Genomic DNA, 21,549 nt, shown 5'->3' with positions numbered 1-21,549 from the left:
GAATCCAACAACATATCAAAAAGATAATGCACCATGATCAACTGGGTTTCATATCAGGGATGCAGGGATAGTTTAACATACACAAGTCAGTAAATGCGATACGTCACATAAACAGAATTAAAAAACAAAAATCACATGATCATCTCAATAGATGCAGAAAAAGCATTTGACAAAATCCAACATTGCTTTATGATTAAAACTCTCGGCAAAATTGGCATACAAGGGACATACCTCAGCGTAATAAAAGCTGTCTGTGACAAATCCACAGCCAGCATAATACTGAAAGGGGAAAAATTGAAAGCATTCCCTTTGTGAACTGGAGTAAGATAAGGATGCCTGCTCTCACCACTCCTCTTCCATATAGTACTGGAAGTCCTAGTCAGAGTAATTAGACAAGAGAAAGAAAGAAAGGGCATCCAACTCAGTAAAGAGGAAGTCAGACTGTCAAACTGCTGATGATATGATCGTTTACCTTGAAAACCCTAAAGACTCCTTTGAAAGCTCCTAGAACTCATAAAAGAATTCAGCAAAGTTTCCGGGTACAAAATTAATGTATGCAAATCAGTAGCTCTTTTATATACCAACAACAGTTGTGCGGAGAATCAAATCAAGAACTCAACCCCTTTTACAATAGCTGCAAAAAAAAAAAAAAAAAAAAAAAGATGCTTAGGAATACCTAACTAAGGAGTCAAAAGACCTCTACAAGGAAAACTACAAAACCCTACTGAAAGAAATCATAGGTGACAAAAACAAATGGAAACACATCTCATGGTCATGGATGGGTGTAGAATCAGTATTGTGAAAATGACCATACTGCTAAAAGCAATCTACAAATTCAACAGAATTCCTATACGCACCACCATCATTCTTCACAGAATTAGAAAAAACAATGCTAAAATTCATATGGAACCAAAATGAGCCTGCATCGCCAAAGCAGGACTAAGCATAAATAACAAATCTGGAGACCTCACATTACGTGATTTCAAATTATAAGGCCATAGTCACCAAAACAGCATGGTACTGGTATAAAAACAGGCATATTGGCCAATGGAACAGAATAGAGAACCCATAAATAAACCCAAATACTTACAGCTAACTGATCTTTGACAAAGCAAACAAAAACACAAAGTGGGGAAAGGACATCCTTTTCAACAAATGGTGCTGGGATAGTTGGCTAGCCACATGCAGGAGAATGAAACTGGATCCTCATCTCTCACCTTATACAAAAATCAACTCAAGATGGATCAAGGACTTAAGTGTAAGACCTGAAACTCTAAAAATTCTTGAAGATAACATTGGAAAAACCCTTCTAGACATTGACTTTGGCAAGGATTTCATGACCAAGAACCCAAAAGCAAATGCACTGAAAACAGAGATAAATAGCTACAACCTAATTAAACTAAAGAGCTTTTGTATGGTGAAAGGAATAGTCGACAGAGTAAACAGGCCACAGAGTGGGAGAAAATCTTCACAATCTATACATCTGACAAAAGGACTACTATCCAGAATCTACAATGAACTCAAATTAGCAAGAAAAAAACAATCCCATCAAAAAGTGGTTTAAAGACACGAATAAACAGTTCTCAAAAGAAGATGTGCAATGGCCAACAAACATGAAGACATATTCAACATCACCAATTATCAGGGAAATGCAAATCAGAACCACAATGTGATACCACCTTACTCCTGCAAGAATGACCATTAAAACAAACAAACAAAAAATAATAGATGTTGGTGTGGATGTGGTGAACAGGGAACACTTCTGTATTTCTGGTGGGAATGTAAACTAGTACAGCCACTATGGAAAACAGTGTGGAGATTCATTTAAGAGCTAAAAGTAGAACTATCACTTGATCCAGCAATCCCACTACAATCCCAGAGGAAAAGAAGTCATTATATGAAAAAGATACTTGCACAGACATGTTTATAGCAGCACAGTTCACAATGGCAAAAATGTAGAACCAGCCTTAATGCCCATCAATCAATGAGTGGACAAAGAAACTGTGGTATGTATGTATATGCTGGAATACTACTCAGCCATAAAAAGGAATGGTTTCATGGCATTCGCAGTGACCTGAATGAGGCTGGAGACTGTTACTCTAAGTGAAGTAACTGAGTAATGGAAAACCAAACATCGTATGTTCTCACTTTTAAGTGGGAGCTAAGCTATGAGGATGCAAAGGCATAAGAGTGACACAGTGGACTTTGGGGCCTCGGGGGGAGAGGGTGGGAAGGGGATGAATCATAAAAGACTACAAATTGGGTGCAGTGTATACTCCTCAGGTGATGGGTGCACCAGAATCTCACAGATCACCACTAAATAACTTATGTAACCTAACACCACCGTTCCCCCAATAACCTATGAAAATAAAAAAATGAAAAAAACATTTTAAATAATTTTTCACATCTCTGCTTTTATCATTTGAAGGAGTATTTAAGTTTAATTTTGCAGTTGAAGGTCATGTTTTCAACGTGTATATTTTGATATCATGTATTATAGCATGGATTGATTTTGTGTCAAAACACATGTAATGTACTTTATCACTAGTGTTTATGTTTATACAAACTTTGTGTTTATACAAAAGGCTGTTCTATTTTATTTTCGCTTGGTTTCTGTAATAGTAGTTAACATTTTTTGAGCTTATGTTATGTTTGAAGCACTGTGCTGGGAATTTCAAATGTATTATGTCCTTGGAAGTTTTAAAAACTATCTAAGAAGATAGGTATTTTTATCCCCATTGTACATAGGAAGAGACTCAATCAAGGAAGATAAGTGGTGGCTGTTTTAGTTACTGTTGCTGCATACCAAGCCATCTCAAACTTGGTGGCAAAGAACAACGGTTGTATTATGCCTGTGAGTCAAGAATTCAAATGGGGTATAGCCCGAATGGCTTGTCTGGGGCCCTCAGCTGGAAAGATTCAATGCTGGGGTCTTTTGGAATAATAGGAAGTTTTTTTCACTCACGTATCTGGTGCCTAGAAACCTTGAAGACTGGAACTGCCAGTTGGAGAGCCATTATGTTAGCCTTTCCATTTGGGTTGACTTTCTTACAGTACGGGCATCTCAAGGTCATCGGACTTTTTATATGGCATTTCACAGCTCTTAAGTGCAAGCATTTCAGCACATGTGATGTTAGCTTTATTGCCCTTTACCAACTAGCATCTGTTGGTTACAGGTGAGTCATAAGCCACCAGGATTTAAGGGTTAGGGAACAGAGACCACCACTTCTTGGTGGGAGGAGTGTCAAGGTCACAGTTGTAGGATGAGAGATCTTCTTGCAGCCATCTAAGTCTGAATTTCAATCCTTGCAGTCTGTTTTTTCTTAATTTAAAAATTTTTTTATTTCAATAGGTTTTTGGGGAACAGGTGGTGTTTGATTAGATGAGTACATTCTTTAGTGGTGATTTCTGAGATTTTGGTGCACCCGTCACCTGAGCAGTGCACACTGTATCCAATGTGTAGTCTTTTATCCCCCGCCACCCCCATTCTTTCCCCCCAAGGCCCCAAAGTCCTGTGTATCATTCTTATGCCTTTGCATCCTCATAACTTAGCTCCCACATATGAGTGAGAACATACGATTATTGGTTTTCCATTCCTCAGTTACTTCACTTAGAATAATACTCTCCAATTCCATCCATGTTGCTGTGAATGCCATTATTTTATTCCTTTTGATGGCTGAGTAGTATTCCATGATATGTGTATATATATATACACACCACATTTTCTTTTTAAATCCACTTGTTGATTGATAGGCATTTGGGCTGGTTCTGTGTTTTTGCAATTGCAGATTGTCATGCAGTCTATTTTTGAGTTTTTTACCACTGTACTACTCTGCCTCCTAAGAATTCTTTAAGTAACCCTATCTCCTCAGTTGTTGCCAATGGGGATTCCAGGTATAGATAATAGACAGCTGATGTTTCTCTCCCTTTGTTGTATCTATTCTAGTTTGGTCTACGTGTCTTCCATCACAACTAGTTTGGATCACTTCCAGTTCTTTGGTGCTTCCTTAAGTCTGATAAAAATTCTGGTCACTTCATGCTCTACTGCCTTCCTTTTCTCCCTCAAACAGCTTGTATTCTAGCACCCATTTTGTATTTTAGCTATACCTTCCATGAATAAATCATTTATTTGTAAGTCATTATAGTTTTACTTTTATTCAGCCTTTAATATCACATTGTTTTGGTCATTTCCTTTTTGAGGGGAGCATTTTTTTTTTTATTCTTTCAAGCCCTTTCTATTTGTTCCTAGCAGTATTTTGTTCATATGTTAGTTATAGTACCCCTTACATTGTATTGTAGCCATCTGCTTATTGTTTTTTTCTTTAGATGTTTTATTGAAGAACAGGGATTTCTCATATGCAAGTTTGAATCTTTCCCTAGTAGTTAACATAGTGGCTGTTAGATGAATAACTTAGTAAAAGGTTGCCTACCTTTTATGAGATGGAAAACAATTAAAAATATTTTAAACAAGAAATAGATCTTTTTCTAGCTATATTGTGTGTAGTGCTGCTAAGTACATTTTGACAGTGAATAGTTTACTCTTTTTTAAATTTTCTTTTTCTTTTTTTTTTTGTTTTTGAGCTGGAGTCTCACTGTATTGCCCAGGGTGGAGAGCAGCAGCACCATCTCAGCTCACTGCAACCTCTGCTTCCCAGTTTCAGCTGATTCTCCTGCCTCAGCCTCCCATGTAGGTGGGACTGCAGGCGTGCACCACCACACCTGGCTAATTTTTTTTTTTTTTTTTTTTTTTTTTAGTAGAGATGGGGTTTTACCATGTTGGCCAGGCTGGTCTCAAACTCCTGACCACAGGTGATCTTTGGCCTCCCAAAGCATTGGGATTATAGGCATGAGCCATTGCACCTGGCCTAAAAAAATGTTTTTAACCTGTTAGCACTCCTTAATATCCATATCAGAAGCTATACATTTTTAAAGTTGTTAAATATTAAGTAATTTCATGGAAATTGAGTAATCTTATTAGTAAGTGTAAATGTTTTTCTGAAGTGTTTGATTCATTAGGATGTATCTGTTTGAAGGAAGGTGTTTAGTGGAGCTTGACATCTGGGTTTTTAAAAGTAGGAAATTATATTTAAGCTAAGAATCACTGTTCAAGTAATAGGTTTAGCAATTTTCTGTGCCATTTAGGAAGTTATATTTATTTTCTTTTTTCTTTTTTTGAGACAGGGTCTCTCCTCTGTCACCTGGGCTGGAGTCCAGTGGCACAATCAGGCTCAGCCTGCCCAGTAACTGGGACTACAGGCACCAACCACCATATCCAGCTTACTTTCGTATTTTTTTTAGAGATGGGATTTCACCACGTTGCCCAGGCTGGTCTCAAACTTCTGATCAAGCAGTCTGCCTACCTTGGGCTGTCAAAGTGCTGGGATTACAGACCTCAATGACCGTGCCTGTCCAGGAAGTTGCATTCTTAGAATCATCAAATTTTTTTCAAATAAAACATTTCCAAATACTTCAAATAATATACAAATCAAGGCTGAGTAGTGTTTACAAGTGTGACATTCCAGAAGCTATGTACTTCTGGCTGTTAATACAGGATATATGGTTATCTCATATTTTCATGAAAAGTGCTTCATAGATTGCGATTGATTACAAGTTCTCATTGTAAATGTTGCAGAGTGCAGTTGATACATGATTAATCCCATATATGAATAATCCACTAAAATTTAATCCACTTAAAATGTATTTTCTTCATTGTGTTTTAAATTTTAAAGTGCTGATTTCACAGTGCTGGTTTTGTGGCCATTTGCTTTTGTAGCTTAATTTTCCCATAGGGTGATGATTTTCACTTAACAGAAGTTGTTTTTACTTTTGAATTGTGAACTTTTTCAGGTAGAAGAAGGCTGGTGGAGTGGAACCCTGAACAACAAGTTGGGATTGTTTCCCTCAAATTTTGTGAAAGAACTAGAGGTAACAGATGATGGTGAAACTCGTGAAGCCCAGGATGATTCAGGTAGACTATTTTTTAAAAATTTTTAATTGATTTAAATAAATTTTCTATATCATCTAGTGTTTTATTTTGTATTTTTTGAAACTCTGTTCTTTCTTTTGAACTTTCAGTCAGCTTCAATTAGTCTACTTTAAAAAAGCAAATTATGATGGGGACCTAAACTGAATTAAATATCTGGTTCAATTATTTTTCTTTCTCTGATTTCTGCTTTAACTGATTTTTCTGATTTAAGTAAATTTTTAGTACCCTGAGTTTAAAATGATTCATCTTAGGTTATCTGATTTCTTCCTAGTAAAGATATATTCATATGCATTTTTGGCCTGCCGAGTTTACAAATGGACTGTTGAATACTTCGGAAATTTTAGAAATAAGAAACAACCTTACTTTTGTTATTTTCTGTATTCACATAATAGATTTTGTTTATTCTGGGCAGCCAAATGTCATTTAGTTTTTTTGTGATGTTAGTTGTTTAGAGACTCACCCACAAATTCTTCTTAATTTGCTCACCATTTAAGAGTATGATTGACAAAATTTTATCCCAAAGATGGATTTAAATTTTGTTACTTTTAAGAATTGTTGTAGGAATTAGGAGAGTTTTGTTTTGTTTTCTAAAAGAGGTCTCGAATTTACAAGTGGAAGTGTAGGGATAAGAATATGTTTTTCTTTTTTTTTTTTTTTTTTTTTTGTTGAGACGGAGTCTTGCTCTGTCGCCCGGGCTGGAGTGCAGTGGCCGGATCTCAGCTCACTGCAAGCTCCGCCTCCCGGGTTTACGCCATTCTCCTGCCTCAGCCTCCGGAGTAGCTGGGACTACAGGCGCCCGCCACCTCGCCCGGCTAGTTTTTGTATTTTTAGTAGAGACGGGGTTTCACCGTGTAGACCAGGATGGTCTCGATCTCCTGACCTCATGATCCGCCCGTCTCGGCCTCCCAAAGTGCTGGGATTACAGGCTTGAGCCACCGCGCCCGGCCAAGAATATGTTTTTCTTGATGGAAATGTATATGTAGTGAGAATTTTCAGGGATTTACGTTAGGTTAATATTATTTGACAATTTTATGATTAGATAGATTTGTAGATACTAGGAGTAGACCATAACCTTAAGGTTGCCAGTATCATTGGTTTTTGTTTTTAGAACTGGCTTAATGCAAACATATGAAAACTAAATATTAAAAATAATGAGATGAATTTGTAAGATTGCTCAGACTGCTTATGTACTGAATACTTTTCATTGTGTCCCAGTGCTATATTTTTTGTTTTAATCTATCTTTAGTTACAAGATCATATTAAGGTGTTAGTCTTCCATGATGGCAGAAACTATGTCTTAGTTGTCTTTGCTTAACTGTATTTTTTTCGTTTACAAAACAGGAATAATTTTTTTTTTTTTAACATGAAAGGGCTGTTTCATGAATTGACAGGTAGTTTCTAAGCATAAAGATGTTTGCAGCATCATAGATTGTTGTGAGCTGTCAGTTTTTTTTTTCTTTTTTTTATCAGCACCTTCATTGTCTTACATATGGAAGAGTAAAAATTTTGAAATTAAGTAGGAAAACAAAGTTGGTATAGCAAATGGATTTATAAACTCAGTGCACTAGTGGTAAGAGAATGCAATTTTTTTCCTTTTTTTTTTGTTATACTTTAAGTTCTGGGATACATGTACTGAACGTGCAGGTTTATTACATAAATAGCTCTTATTATTACACGTGCCATGATGGTTTGCACCTATCAACCCGTCATCTACATTAGGTATTTCTCCTAATGCTATCCCTCCCCTTGCCTCCCACCCTCCGAACAGGCCCCATTATGTGATGTTCCCCTCCCTGTTCCCCTATGTTCTTATTGTTCAGCTCCCATTTATGAGTGAGAACATGTGGTGTTTTTCTATTCCTGAGAATGATGATTTCCAGCTTCATTAATGACCCTGCAAAGGACATGAACTCATTCTTTTTTTTTTTTTGAGATGAAGTTTTACTCTTGTTGCTCAGGCTGGAGTGCAGTAATGCAGTCTCAGCTCACCACAACCTCTGCCTCCCGGGTTCAAGCGATTATCCTGCCTCAGCCTCCCAAGCAGCTGGGGTACAGGCACGTGCCACCACGCCTGGCTAATTTTTTGTATTTTTAGTAGAGACGGGGTTTCTCCCTGTTGGTCAGGCTGGTATTGAACTCCCAACCTCAGGTGATCCGCCTGCCTTGGCCTCCCAAAGTGCTGAGATTACAGGCGTGAGCCACTGTGCCCAGCTGAACTCATTCGTTTTTATGGCTGCATAGTATTCCGTGTGTATATGTGCCACATTTTCTTTATCCATTCTAACATTGATGGGCATTTGTGTTGGTTCCAAGTCTTTGCTGTCGTAAATAAGTGCTGCAATAAACATGTGTGCATGTGTCTTTATAGTAGAATTATTTATAATCCTTTGGGTGTATACCCAGTAATGGGATTTCTGAGTCAAATGGTATTTCTAGTTCTAGATCCTTGAGGAATCGCCACACTGTCTTCCATAATGGTTGAACTAATTTACACTCCCATGGACATTGTACAGGCGTTCACATTTCTTCACATCCTCTCCAGCATCTGTTGTTTCCTGACTTTTTAATGATCGCCATTCTAACTGGCATGAGATAGTATCTCATTGTGGTTTTGATTTGCATTTCTCTGATAACCAGTGATGATGAGCTTTTTTTCATGTTTTTTGGCTGCATAAATGTCTTCTTTTGAAAAGTGTCTATTCATATCCTTTGCCCACCTTTTGATGGGGTTTTATCTTGTAAATATGTTTTAAGTTCTTTGTAGATTCTGGATGTTAGCTCTTTGTTAGATGAATAGATTGCAGAAATTTTCTCCCATTCTGTAGGTTGCGTGTTCACTCTGATGATAGTTACTTTTGCTGTACAGAAGCTCTTTAGTTTAGTTAGATCTCATTTGTCAATTTTGGCTTTTGTTACCATTGCTTGTGGTGTTTTAGACATGAAGTCTTTGCCCATGCCTATGTCCTGGTATTGCCTATGTTTTTTTCTAGAGTTTTTATGGCTTTAGGTCTTATGTTTAGATCTTTAATCCATCTTGAGTTAATTTTTGTATAAGGTATGAGGAAGGCGTCCAGTTTCAGTTTTCTGTATATGTCTAACCAGTTTTTCCAGCAACATTTATTAAATAGGGAATCCTTTCCCCATTGCCTGTTTTTGTCAGGTTTGTCAAAGATCAGGTGGTTGTAGATGTGTGGTATTATTTCTGAGACCTCTGTCCTGTTCTGTTGGCCTGTATATCTGTTTTGGTACCAGACCATGCTGTTTTTGGTTCCTATAGTCTTGTAGTATAGTTTGAAGTCAGGTAGCATGATGTCTCCAGCTTTGTTCTTTTTGCTTATAATTGTCGTGGCTATATGGGCTCTTTTTTGGTTCCATATAAAATTTAAAGTAGTTTTTGTGTAATTCTGTGAAGAAAGTCAATGGTAGCTTGATGGGAATAGCATCAAATCTATAAATTACTTTGGGCAGTGTGGCCGTTTTCATGATATTGAATATTCCTATCCATTAGCATGGAGTGTTTTTCCATTTGTTTGTGTCCTCTCTTATTTCCTTGAGCAGTGGTTTGTAGTTCTCCTTGAAGAGGTCCTTCACATCCCTTGTAAGTTGTATTCCTAGGTATTTTATTCCCTTTGCAGCCATTGTGAATGGGAGTTTGCTCATGATTTGGCTCTCTGTTTGTCTTTTATTGATGTATAGGAATGCTTGTGATTTTTGCTCATTGATTTTGTATCCTGAGACTTTGCTGAAGTTGCGTATCAGTTTAAGGAGATTTTAGGCTAAGATGATGGCATTTCCTAAATATACAATCGTGTCATCTGCAAACAAAGATAATTTTACTTCCTCTCTTCCTATTTGAATATCCTTTCTTTCTCTTGCCTGATTACCCTGGTCAGAACTTCCAACACTATGTTGAATAGAGTGGTGAGAGAGGGCATCCTTGTCTTGTGCTGGTTTTCAAAGGGAATGTTTCCAGCTTTTGCTATTCAGTATGATGTTGGCTGTGGGTTTGTCATAAATAGCTCTTATTATTTTGAGATATGTTCCATCAATACCTAATTTGTTGAGTTTTTTAGCATGAAGCAGTGTTGAATTTTATCGAAGGCCTTTTCTGCATATATTGAGATAATTATGTGGTTTTTGTCATTGATTCTGTTTGGGTGATGGATTATGTTTGTTGATTTGCATATGTTGAACCAGCCTTGCATCCCAGGGATGAAGCCGACTTGATCGTGGTGGATAAGCTGTTTTATGTGCTGCTGGATTCGGTTTGCCAGTATGTTTATTGAGGATTTTTGCCTCGATGTTCATCAGGGATATTGGCCTGAAATTTTCTCTTTTTTGTTGTGTCCATGCCAAGTTTTGGTATCAGGATGATGTTGGCATCATATAATGAGTTACGGAGGAGTCCTTTTTCTGTTGTTTGGAATAGTTTCAGAAGGAATGGTCCCTTTAAAATATACAATCTGATGAGTTTGACAGATGTATAAATCCATGAAAACATGTACAGAACATTTCCATCACCCCCAAAATATTGCTCATGCTTTTTGCAGTCCATTTCTTTTTCTGCCCTCAGTCCTAGGCAATCATAGATCTGGTTTGTCATTATGGATTAGTTTGCAATATTATATCATTTTGACATGTCTCCATCATTTTCTGTGAACTTCCTTACTCTGTGATATAAGATACTCCAAGCTCATTTTGAACCTTCCCTATCCTAGTCATGGAATCAGCTATTTATCAAGGCAAACTTTTTGGTTTTTTTTAAGAGAGGAATAGTGTTTCGACGTGTGGTCATTGCTACTGGGGTAATGCTTCTAAGCCTTCTTAGTAGATTAAGCTGGAAAATGCTTACACGCACATACAATCCCGTACCTCTACCCATATGTCTTGATCATTCATCTGTTTATCCATCTTTACTGGTACCTCTAATTCCAATTTAATACCAGAAGGTATATTTTCATCTCTAATGATTTTATTTCTAAGCCCATTGACCATAGAAATATATGAAATGAGTAATTGAGTTTGCTTTACTTCTATTTATGTATGTATGTATGTATGTTTTTGAGACGGAGTCTCGCTCTGTTGCCCAGACTGGAGTGCAGTGGTGCAATCTCGGCTCATTGCAAGCTCTGCCTTCCGGGTTCATGCCATTTTCCTGCCTCAGCCTCCCGAGTAGCTGGGACTACAGGTGCCCGCCACCATGCCCGACTAACTTTTTTTCTTTTTTTTGTATTTTTAGTAGAGATGGGGTTTCACCCGTGTTACCCAGGATGGTCTCAATCTCCTGACCTCGAGATCTGCCCACCTCGGCCTCCCAAAGTGCTGGGATTACAGGCATGAGCCCCCACGCCTGGCCGAGTTTGCTTTACTTCTAAGGAAATTTAATTTTTCTTCCAAGTTTTAGTTATCTACACATCGCAAGCTACAATTATATTGCCTGTGTTCATTTGCTTTTTAGTATAAAAGCCATCTAACATTAATTAGGCTTGAAAGGATGAATGCTTAGAAAGCAATATTATAATTCATGGTTTATCAATAAATTGTGAGTATAGAAAAACCAACATGAATTTAGTTTCTAAAAGATTGATGTAGAAGAAACCTCTTGAATTTTAGAAAGTGAGAGGAAAAAATGTTACTTTACATAGTCATAAAATACCAGTAATTGTTCTACAAAGTGGACAGTATATAACAGATCTAGTAATGAGAGCTAGGAATAGGAGATTGTGAGGAGAAATTACTGGTATATAACAGATTTTCAGGTCAGAGTTTTCAGTTAATTATAGTAATAATTTTTAAGTTATCAAGTGAAGACATAAATTAGTTTGGTGGCTCTTTGCCTTCCACCAACAGGTCTTGCTTAAGCAAAGACTTGGTTGTGTTGAAGATTCGGCTTCACCTGAACCCACTGCTGTGGTAGAAGAGGGTGTTGTTGCTGAAGATGTAATGGATGTTAATACTGCTACTGCTTTACAGGAGATTCCAAAGACTACCTTCATGCACAGTAGCCTAGCAGTGGAATTTGTGAAGCTGGCCAAGCCTTAGACAAGTGGCAAGCTGATGTTTGTGTGCTTGCATCCAACTGTGATGAACCTTTGTATGTCAAGTTGGTGGAGGCCCTTTGTGCTGAACACCAAATCAGCTTAATTAAGGTTAATGACAACAAGCAACTAGGGGAATGTGTAGGCCTCTCTGTAAAACTGACAGAGAGGGAAAACCCTATAAAGAAGTTGGTTGCGGTTGCGTAGTAGTTAAGGACTATGGCAAAGAATCTCAGGCCCAGTATGTCATCAGAGTCCTTCACCTGCAAGAAATGAACAAATAAAACTTTGTATCACATTTTAAAAATTGGTTTGATGAATAGTTTGAACTCTGCTATAATTTTTAGAATAAACATGCGACCAAAGGAAGAAGTAGAAGCTATTTTAACAAGTGAACATTTCTTAACCTTTGTATTTATTCAGTTCTGATTTTCTGAGCGTATGTAATCCCTCTGTAGTCCAGAGGTGCAAGGGTCACATCTCTAGGGGGAGGACAAATGTGAAGTAAGTATACTTACAGAATAAAATGTCTTGAGTTACTTTAGGTAGGTATCAAAAATGTTGGAGGAAGATATTTCTAAATGTAATATTTAGAAATTTGTTTGCCACTTCATTTTGCTTAATATGCAAATTTTCATCTCAGAAATGTCACAGGAAACATTAGAAAATATAATCGGCAACTCTTTAATCCTTGAAGAGGCAGGGAAAAAGGAGGATGGCTTTTAAAGCTTCTGTCCAAAATTGACATGTCATTTCCACTAACATTGTATTTGGCGGTTATGGTCATGCATGCGTTGGTGCAGCAGGGTGGGGATATGTAATTTTCTTACAAGGAGGGGCACCAAACGTTTGTGTACAATATTATGCTCTACCGTATATTCATTGCAGATTGCCTTTAAAGAGTCCTTTTCTTTAAAGCTCATTAGCCTTTCAAAGGAGTTCAAATGTACTCTTACATTAGTTTGCAGCTCTCTGTAAGTGCTACATACTATACATGCTACAAAGTAATGAAAAAAGCCTGAGGTCAATGGCTACTTAATATGACTTTGGATGCCCAGTTGCCTCTCATTTTTAAGTGTTCTTCTACTAGTTCTTTTCTCTTTAACTTAGCAATAAACTGGTAAAGATTCTAAATTTTTCTAAGGCTCTTTAATGAATTAAATGAAAATATTAATGAAAATAGTTCCAGTTGTTTAGTTGTAGTTGTTTTAATAGTTTCAGTTTTCTTTAGTGCAGATACTGATTGTATTGAAAGAGAAAAATCATTGAGGTAGGAATCAGTGGAGAAGGAATCATACTAACTAGATGTACTTTCACTATTTTATATTACATTTATTTGAGAGTACTCAATAATTCTGAAGTCAGAACTTATGTGTAAGTGTGTGTAAAAACCATTAGAGAACATACATAAATACCAAAATCACCTAGCTTAAATTTAATGGGGCATTCATCAATTAGCAAACTGTCTCCTGAGTTACTTCTGATGCACGTTAGTATTTCTTTAGGATTCACAGGTATTGGATCTTTTGATACCTACTTTTAACATTAAAATTTGGTGTAAATTATAATTTGGTGTAAATTAAAGCATATGAGTGAAATGATCTTTGTGATGCCATATAAAACTGAGCCCTTAAAATATTTCCAATTTAAAGTTTGTATAGGACCACCAGAACAAGAGATCTAATTTATATTTGAGTTTAGTTCATTACTTTTATAATTATAAAATACTTTGAACATTTTCTTATGCTGTTCAGCTTGATTTGGATTTTAGTAATTGTGCAGAATTTTGTATGTTAGAAATATCCTTCCTTCTTTGTTTAACCCTTTTACAATAACTGTTCATTCTAAATGTGGAGCTTTGTGATTATGGGGTGGAAAGTCCGTGGTTGAAGTACACTATAATTTTTTTTTTCCTTCCCCAACTCTAAATTTTAGGCAAGTTTCTGCATATTGTTGTGAATGCCAGGAAGTGAGCATTATATAAGGAGTAACTACTTAAAATTTTCCTGTGTCCTAACAAAGTGTAACAGCCTCTGTCCATAATTGGTATTTTGACAGTCTTTTCAGTCAGTAAAATAATTATGTTCCTCGTAGCTGTTAGAAAAATTATAGTAGAATGTACTTAATAAGTGTTATTTTTTTGCTTTCAGTATTGGAATGTCATATCCACTATATTTGATTATATCACGTAGTTTCTCCTCACAGTCTTTTAAATTTAATAGGGTTCTCTTCCTCCTCCCTCCCCTTCCCCTTTTCCTCCTTTCTTTCCTATGTAATAATGGGATAATGTTCTTGGTTTGGCCAGTTAAACTCTGTTACTGCTAAGCAGATAATTCTGACTCTAAATAATATATAGACAATATTAAGTCTTCACAGATAATTTATTTTTAGATCCTCAGTTTTCATTGAAGAACTGTAAGATAAAAGGTTAAGAATGCCACTATTATGTTTTCTGTCGGAATGTGGTGAATTAATCATCTATTCTGTTACTGAGTGGTTTCTATATATAAAGGTCCTTTTAGCATTCAGTCTCAGGGAAAGTATTGCTTCTCTAGGAAAGTGTTATGTTTTGGTTTTGTAATGTCTCCTTTTTAATTTTGTCAAATATACTTAACCCTTCTTATTTAGGGTGTCTTTTTGTCAACATGCAGATTCCACTTATTTGCCAAATAGGAATGTGTTTTCACATTTTCCCCTTATTTTATGAAGTCAATGACTATATATACTTGTCTTTTCCACCCTTTTCTAAAAGTCGTCCACATTAAACCTCTTTCAGAATCTCCATTTCGATGTCTAATAGGTATCTTAAACCTAAGTTGCCCAAAATTGATCCTCTGCCTTTTTTTTCTGCTCCATGTAATCTTCCCCATCTGAGTTAAGGACAAGTTCATCGTTTTTTTACTGAGGCCAAAATTCTTAGTTTTCTCTTGTACTCTTCTTTTTAACCTCGCACCCTACCATGATTCATTAACAGATTTTGTCAAGAAATGTTTAGAATCTATTTTCTTTTTACCACCTTCACTGCCACTATCCTAGTATAAGTTATCTTTTGCTGTATAATTACCATAGCCTATATGCCATTACCTACTTAATAGTCTGGTAGCCAGTAGTGATCGCCCTCCAGTTGCTTTGCATTTCACTTAGACTAAAAGCCAACATCTTTTAAAATGGCTACAAATCCCTCTATGATCTGGCATCCCCATTCCCTCCCTCCACCTTTCTTACCTCATCTCTTATTTAACTTTCCCCTTTGTTTACGTTGGTCACCTTAGGTTTCTTAAGGATTTTAGGAACATTCCTCTCTCACAGCCTTTGTGCTTGTTGTATACCTTTGTGTGGAATGCTCTTCTTCAAGATATCCTGATGGCTACTTGTCTGATTCAGGATTCTCTCAGAAATCACCTTATCATTGAGGCCCTTACTGACAGCTCTGTATAAAACAGCAGAAAGTCCCCATTATCTACTTTTTAATTCTCTTCTCTATTTTTTTTAATGTTTCAGAGAAGAATTTGTTGCTATTGCTTTTGCTTATTAAGCTTATTGTCTGTCTACCTGCTCATTAGAACATATATATTTTTATTTATATTTGTTTACCCATTGTCTGTAACGATGTCTGATATGTTGACACTCAGTGAAACAATGACTAGTATTTTGTGGGATATATAGAACTTTTCAAACACTTTTGTCAAGTGAAATCCTCTTCCCTTTTTTTTTTTTTTTTTTTTGCTTTAAGTTCTGGGATACATATGCAGGACGTGCAGATTTCTTACATAGGTATAAGTGTGCCATGGTGGTTTGCTGCACCTATCGACCCGTCCTCTGAGTTCCCTTCCCCTGCTCCTCACCCCTCAACAGGTCCTGGTGTGTGTTTCCTTCCCTGTGTCCATATGTATCCTCATTGTTCCGCTCCCACTTATGAGTGAAAACATGCAGTGTTTGGTTTTCTGTTCCTCTGTTAGTTTGCTGAGAATGATGGCTTCCAGCTTCATCCATGTTCCTGCGGAGGATATGATCTCATTCCTTTTTGTGGCTGCATAGTATTCCACAGTGTATATGTACCACATTTTCTTTATTCAGCCTATTATTGATGGGCATTTGGGTTGGTTCCATGACTTTGCTATTGTAAATAGTGCTGCTATAAACATATGCATGCATGTGTCTTTATAGTAGAATAAATCCTCTTAAGAGGATTAATGTCACTCCCATTTTAAGGGTCAAGAAATGGAAACTCCTGAGATTATTTACTGAGTGGTAAAATCATCATTAGAGTTTGGTTTTTATGATTTCCCAGTTTTTTTTTTTTTTTTTTTTTTTTAAGCGTTACTGTGCTATTTAACATGTGAGATTATGGAAATTTGGTGGTTTTTCACTATTGTAGTCCATTTGTTTGCTGCTGTCTTCACCTAATTTTCTTTTAGGTATGCTTGTAGAACTATCTTTTCATGTACTTTCAGCTCTTTGAGTGTTATGAGTAGTAATATATGGGTATACTAGCATTTCTTATGAAGACAGTGTATTGCAAAATCTAAAATTTAAAAGTCAAAGCTGGTAAAGGGAAATTCTAAATATAAATACAACAGTTTAGTTAATTCAGCATTCATATATTTATTCGTTCAATTTATTGAGTGCCTTTTGTTAAGCATATTGTACAAGGTCCTGGGAATACAGTAATCAGCAACATAGGCGTTATTTCCCCCCGTGTTCGAAGCTTTTGTTCCACTGGGAAAGAAAAGATGGTTTAAAAAGGTGATTGTAATTTAGCAGGAGAAATATTTGTTACAGGAAAGGGTGCAATAAATGTATATAAGAGGGCTAGTCCAGACTTGGCAGGCTGTGAAGGAATGCACCCTAGGAGAAATCATAGATTGAGATCCCACAATGGCTAGGAAATTTCTAAGCAAGTTTGTGGCGGAGGGTGAGGAAAATCATAGCATTTGCAAGATCCTGAAAGAGATTTAATTCAGAGGCATTATAGTTTATATAATTAGATGTGGTGAATGTTGAGCCTGGAGAAGTTATTGGGTCAGGCGTAAGAAAACATTACAAAAACGTTAATCAAATCACAGAGAAGCTGTAGAGTGAAATGATGAGATTGTTTTTCAAATAAATTGGTTGCAGTATGGAGGGGGAATTGCAATGTGGAGAGTAGACTGGAGAAGAGACTGGTCTGCTAACACCAGTTGAGAATGTTTTGATAATGAGGTAGAATTAACCTAAACTAGAGCAATGCTATGGGGATGGAGAGACTTGTGTAGAATAGGAGCTATATAAGTGATAGCACGAAGAACAGGACCTAGTGATAATGTTATTTAGGGGATGACCAAAAAAGAGGAGCCAAGTGCTATCGGGTTTTTGGCTTTGTAAGGTGGAGATGTCATTTTCAGAGATACGTTATTGGGAGATGATGATGTATCATTAAAATAGATGCCTAATTATTGAAAATAGGCAGTCCTAATTGGTAGGTTAGTTATTTTTGGATCATTGAAAATGACCAACTTTTACTACCATGTTGACTATTCACTTTTGGAGATGTTAAATTTGAGGCTTGTAGGGATGTGAGAGCATCCAAATGAAAGATATTTGGTAGTCAGTTGTCTGTTGATCTGAATCCTTAGAAAAATTCCGGTGTCTGTGCAAAACTGGAGCTTGATAGTACTTTAGGTGGTGTAAGAAACGATGGGTAGGCCAGGCGTGGTGGCTCACACCTGCAGCCCCAGCCCTTTGGGAGGCCAAGGTGGGTGGATCACGAGGTCAGGAGTTTGAGGCCAGCCTGGCCCACATGGTGAAACCCCGTCTCTACTAAAAAATACAAAAGAATTAGCTAGGTGTGGTGGCGTGCACTTGTAATCACAGCTACTTGAGAGGCTGAGGCAGGAGAATTGCTTGAACCCGGGAGGCAGAGGTTGCAGTGAGCCAAGTTTGTGTCATTGCACTCCAGCCTGGGTGACAGAGTGAGACTCCATCTCAAAAAAATAAAATATGATAAACAAACAAACAAACAAACAAAACGATGAGTTTAGATTAGATAACCTAGGGAGAATATACAGAGTGAAAAAAAGCTAAAGACCCTGGGATGGAATCCTGTGTAGTGACGTTTAAGAAATGGACTGAGGAAGATTAATTGAAAAGAAGACCTAGAAAGCACAGAAGGAGAGAGCCAGAAAGAAACCTATGAATGTGTGGTAGTCAGTCAAGGGAGGAGAGTTATTCAGGGAGGCAGGGCCAGTAGTGTCAGATACTACTTGGGAGGTGAAGTAAAAGAGATCATGAAGGACCTAAACTTAACAGCAGTTGTGAGGTGATTAGGGCAGAAGCCGAATTGAAGAAGAAAGGAGGTTAGGCAGTGGAGAGAGTAAGTATAAGGCAGTTGCAGCAGTTGATAGCAACATATATTCAATAATATTTTTGTTCTTTTTCTTAAAAAGGAAACGTGTTGATCTTCTTGATATCCTAATGGCTGACAAGTAGAAGGGGAACAGTTGAAGATGGAAACTCAGAAGAAGTGTAGTTACAGCACAATAGGATTTATCCAGAAAGTGGAGGAAATGGGTTTCACATTATGGCTATTATGATTAGTCTCAATTTATTGGAGATAGATCAGAGTTAGTAAGCTTAATGGTAGGAAGCTGAGGAAGATATTTCTGACTTTTGATGTCTTCTATAGAAAAGGAGTAATGTTATGAATAAGTTGCTAAGTGGTGAGGCCAGAATTTTGAGGAGATGAAGGGGTTCCAGCAGGGATTCTTAAATGTTTGTGCGATTTGTCCCTCTAGGCTTTACTGGGCAACTACATGGATGCATCACACAAAATATTTAAGAAACCCTGATGGATTGTTCTTCAAGAGTTCTAGTCTCTTACAGGTAGAAAAAAATTCGTTTTCTTAGGAGGAGTCAGCTGAAGTTTTATTTGATTATTCAGGTTCTGGAATAGAAGAAAGTGCTCGTTTCTAATGGGACACAGGATCCTGGGGAAATGGTTGTATACCTCGTGTACCAAAGATAGTAGATAGAAATTTGTTGGTCTGCAGCCTAGTCACTAGGAGTCAAGGTGTTACACAGTTTACCTTGAGGTCTGTACTCACGTATTAGTATTCACCTTATACTCCTCCTGGTGAGCAGCTTTGCAAGGAAACTTGTTCTGGAGTTTTGATGCCCTTACTGGTAGTACGTTATGGATCTTTCTGAGTTATTGTTAACAGCCAGACATTCTTTCTATGTGTACTTTTTAGGAACTATGCAATATTGATTGATTTTAAGTCCTATTAAAACACCCACACCCACACCTGCATGATCGACTTGCAAAATCCTTGAGAATAATAATGAATGATGACTTTAATTGTAAACTTGGATTGATTCTATTAAATGCTTTTTATTTTCATCAAGTTTCTTTTTTTTTATTTTTTAGCTTTCAGTTCAGTTCACATGTGGTTTCTTGTTTTTGTTTTTCTCCAAACAAGTAATTGCATTTTGCAGTTCTTTTAAGTCACTTTATATGAAGATACAAACCATCAAGTAGCTTTTGCTATAGAGATTTAATGAGGAAGGAGGACGGAGGGTTTAGGCTCAATAGACAGATGTGCTGTTTGTTTTATGACTGATAGCAGTACATATAAAATGCAGATGTTTTTCTTCAAACATAGCAATTCAAGGACAATCGGATGGGTAAAGTATATGGGTATTAAAATGTTACAGGTACCATATAGATAAGGTTATTGTTTTGTCTCATTATGGCACCTCCTGCATGCCCTTTTTCCTCCTCCTTTTGCCTCTCTCCTTATCCTCTTTCTTCTTTCCAGTGGCTGTTTTCCCTTTTATATTTTCCTCCTTCTTTGTGATCAATGCTCTCACTTACTTATGGTTCTCCGTGATACAGCTTTTAAACTTTTAAAAAATAATAGACACTGAGCTGGGCACTGTTTAAAGAACTTTACAGGAATAAATTAGTTTATTTCTCATAGCAATCCTGTGAAGTTCCCCATTTTACAGATGAAGAGATTGGGCAAATATAATGGAAGGGGCAAGATATGAATCGAGAAGGTGTGACCCTGGAGTTCATATACTTTACCACTACATCATGTTGCCTTGCAACCATTGATTTAATAGCAAACGTGGTAGTAAAATTGGGTATTTTTCATTTAGCCAAAAATAGCCTATCCATTAGAACTGGATATTTTTGATATCTAGCCATCTATTTTAATGATATATATTTTAATAACTCTAATAAAGGTTACAGTCACTAAATCCAAACCCCCTTCCCTGCCCTTTTTTTTTGTTTTGTTTTATAGCCTTTATCAAATAAACTGTGGAAATTGTGCCTTAGAATAATCCCCTAAAGTTGTCTCTATCAATATATGATTTATTAATACCATGGATAGTTTCATTTTAAAAATGCCTTTTAGATATGCACCTCATGTACTAATTTGTACCAGAATATTGCTTTGTCCAACAGGCTAGTTATTGGAGGTATATATTAAACTATATAGAATACACTTCTGGCAGTGCGGTAGCAAGACAGTGTGGAATTCACTTTTCCACCATACAAGATCGAGAATTGGAGAAAATATAGGAAGCAAATTTTTCCAAAAAGTAGACTGCACAGGACTGATATTCCTGAGAAAAGGAGAAAAAACAAGGGGGAAGGAGAGCTCTACCATTGTCCTAGGTTTCTGCCAGGAGCTAATTTCTGAACTGCATTACAAGGAAAGGGGACCTAACCACAGCAGAAGGCTATGGTTTTGTTGAGGATTGATCAAAATTCAGGGAAACAAAGGCAGTTAGAATTTTGTATTGCTGAACACCTGAAGTGAGAGCTGTATGTAGAGAGAGCACCAGAACTGTTCTTGGGTGTTGATTTGAGGGTTTAGCTGAGCACCAATCTGTGAATGCGTCCAGTGAAACCCCGGAGACTGAACATGAGCAACTTATGAAGAAAGAGCAATTACTAGGGGTTAGTATGAGCAATTTCTGGGATGCTTATACAAGGCCAAGAATTGAGTTCTTTCTCTCTAGATTTCAGAGATTTTATTGACTACTTGGGCAATTCCGTAGAGAGGTGAAGTGGGGCTAAATTAGCCTTAGAATGAAGGGTACTCTAATCCTACCCTAAAAAAGCTTCACACTAATGTGCAAATAACTTACCTGTTTGCCAGAAAAAAAAAGTTTTTAAATTTGCTAGCACTCTTTAAAGTAGAACTTCTCAACCTTGTCACTGATGATGTTTTGGGCTGGATAACTATTTATTTTCAGGTGCTCTCTGGTACGTACAGGATATTAAGAAACATTCCTGATTTCTACTCACTAGATGTCAGTAACACTCCCCCATTGTAATAACCAAACATGTCTCCAGTTATTGCCTCATGTCTCTTGGGAGGCAGAATCCATCTTGATTGGAAATTACTGTTGTAAATGATTACTATAAAATTTAGCATTCAACAACATCAAAATTTTAAATAAGTACTAGGTATATCAAGAAGCAGGGGCCAGGCTCAGTGACTCATGCCTGTAATCCCAGCGCTTTGGGAGGCC

At 37.0% G+C, this 21,549-nt stretch overlaps 1 protein-coding gene across 1 annotated transcript in view; it reads left to right on the top strand.

Moving 5' to 3' along the window:
* Positions 1 to 21,549, top strand: part of CD2AP (CD2 associated protein) — a 156,819-nt gene that overhangs the window by 73,103 nt on the left and 62,167 nt on the right. Inside the window, exon 5 of the mRNA XM_023212978.3 lies at positions 5,848 to 5,968. Coding sequence (XP_023068746.1) covers positions 5,848 to 5,968 — 121 coding nt within the window. The remainder of the gene's footprint in view (positions 1 to 5,847; positions 5,969 to 21,549) is intronic.

Source organism: Piliocolobus tephrosceles, chromosome 5 (assembly GCF_002776525.5).
Source record: "Piliocolobus tephrosceles isolate RC106 chromosome 5, ASM277652v3, whole genome shotgun sequence".
Lineage (NCBI taxonomy): Eukaryota > Metazoa > Chordata > Mammalia > Primates > Cercopithecidae > Piliocolobus > Piliocolobus tephrosceles.
Note: the sequence above shows the minus strand (reverse complement) of the source record. Positions and strands in the feature narration are given on the sequence as shown.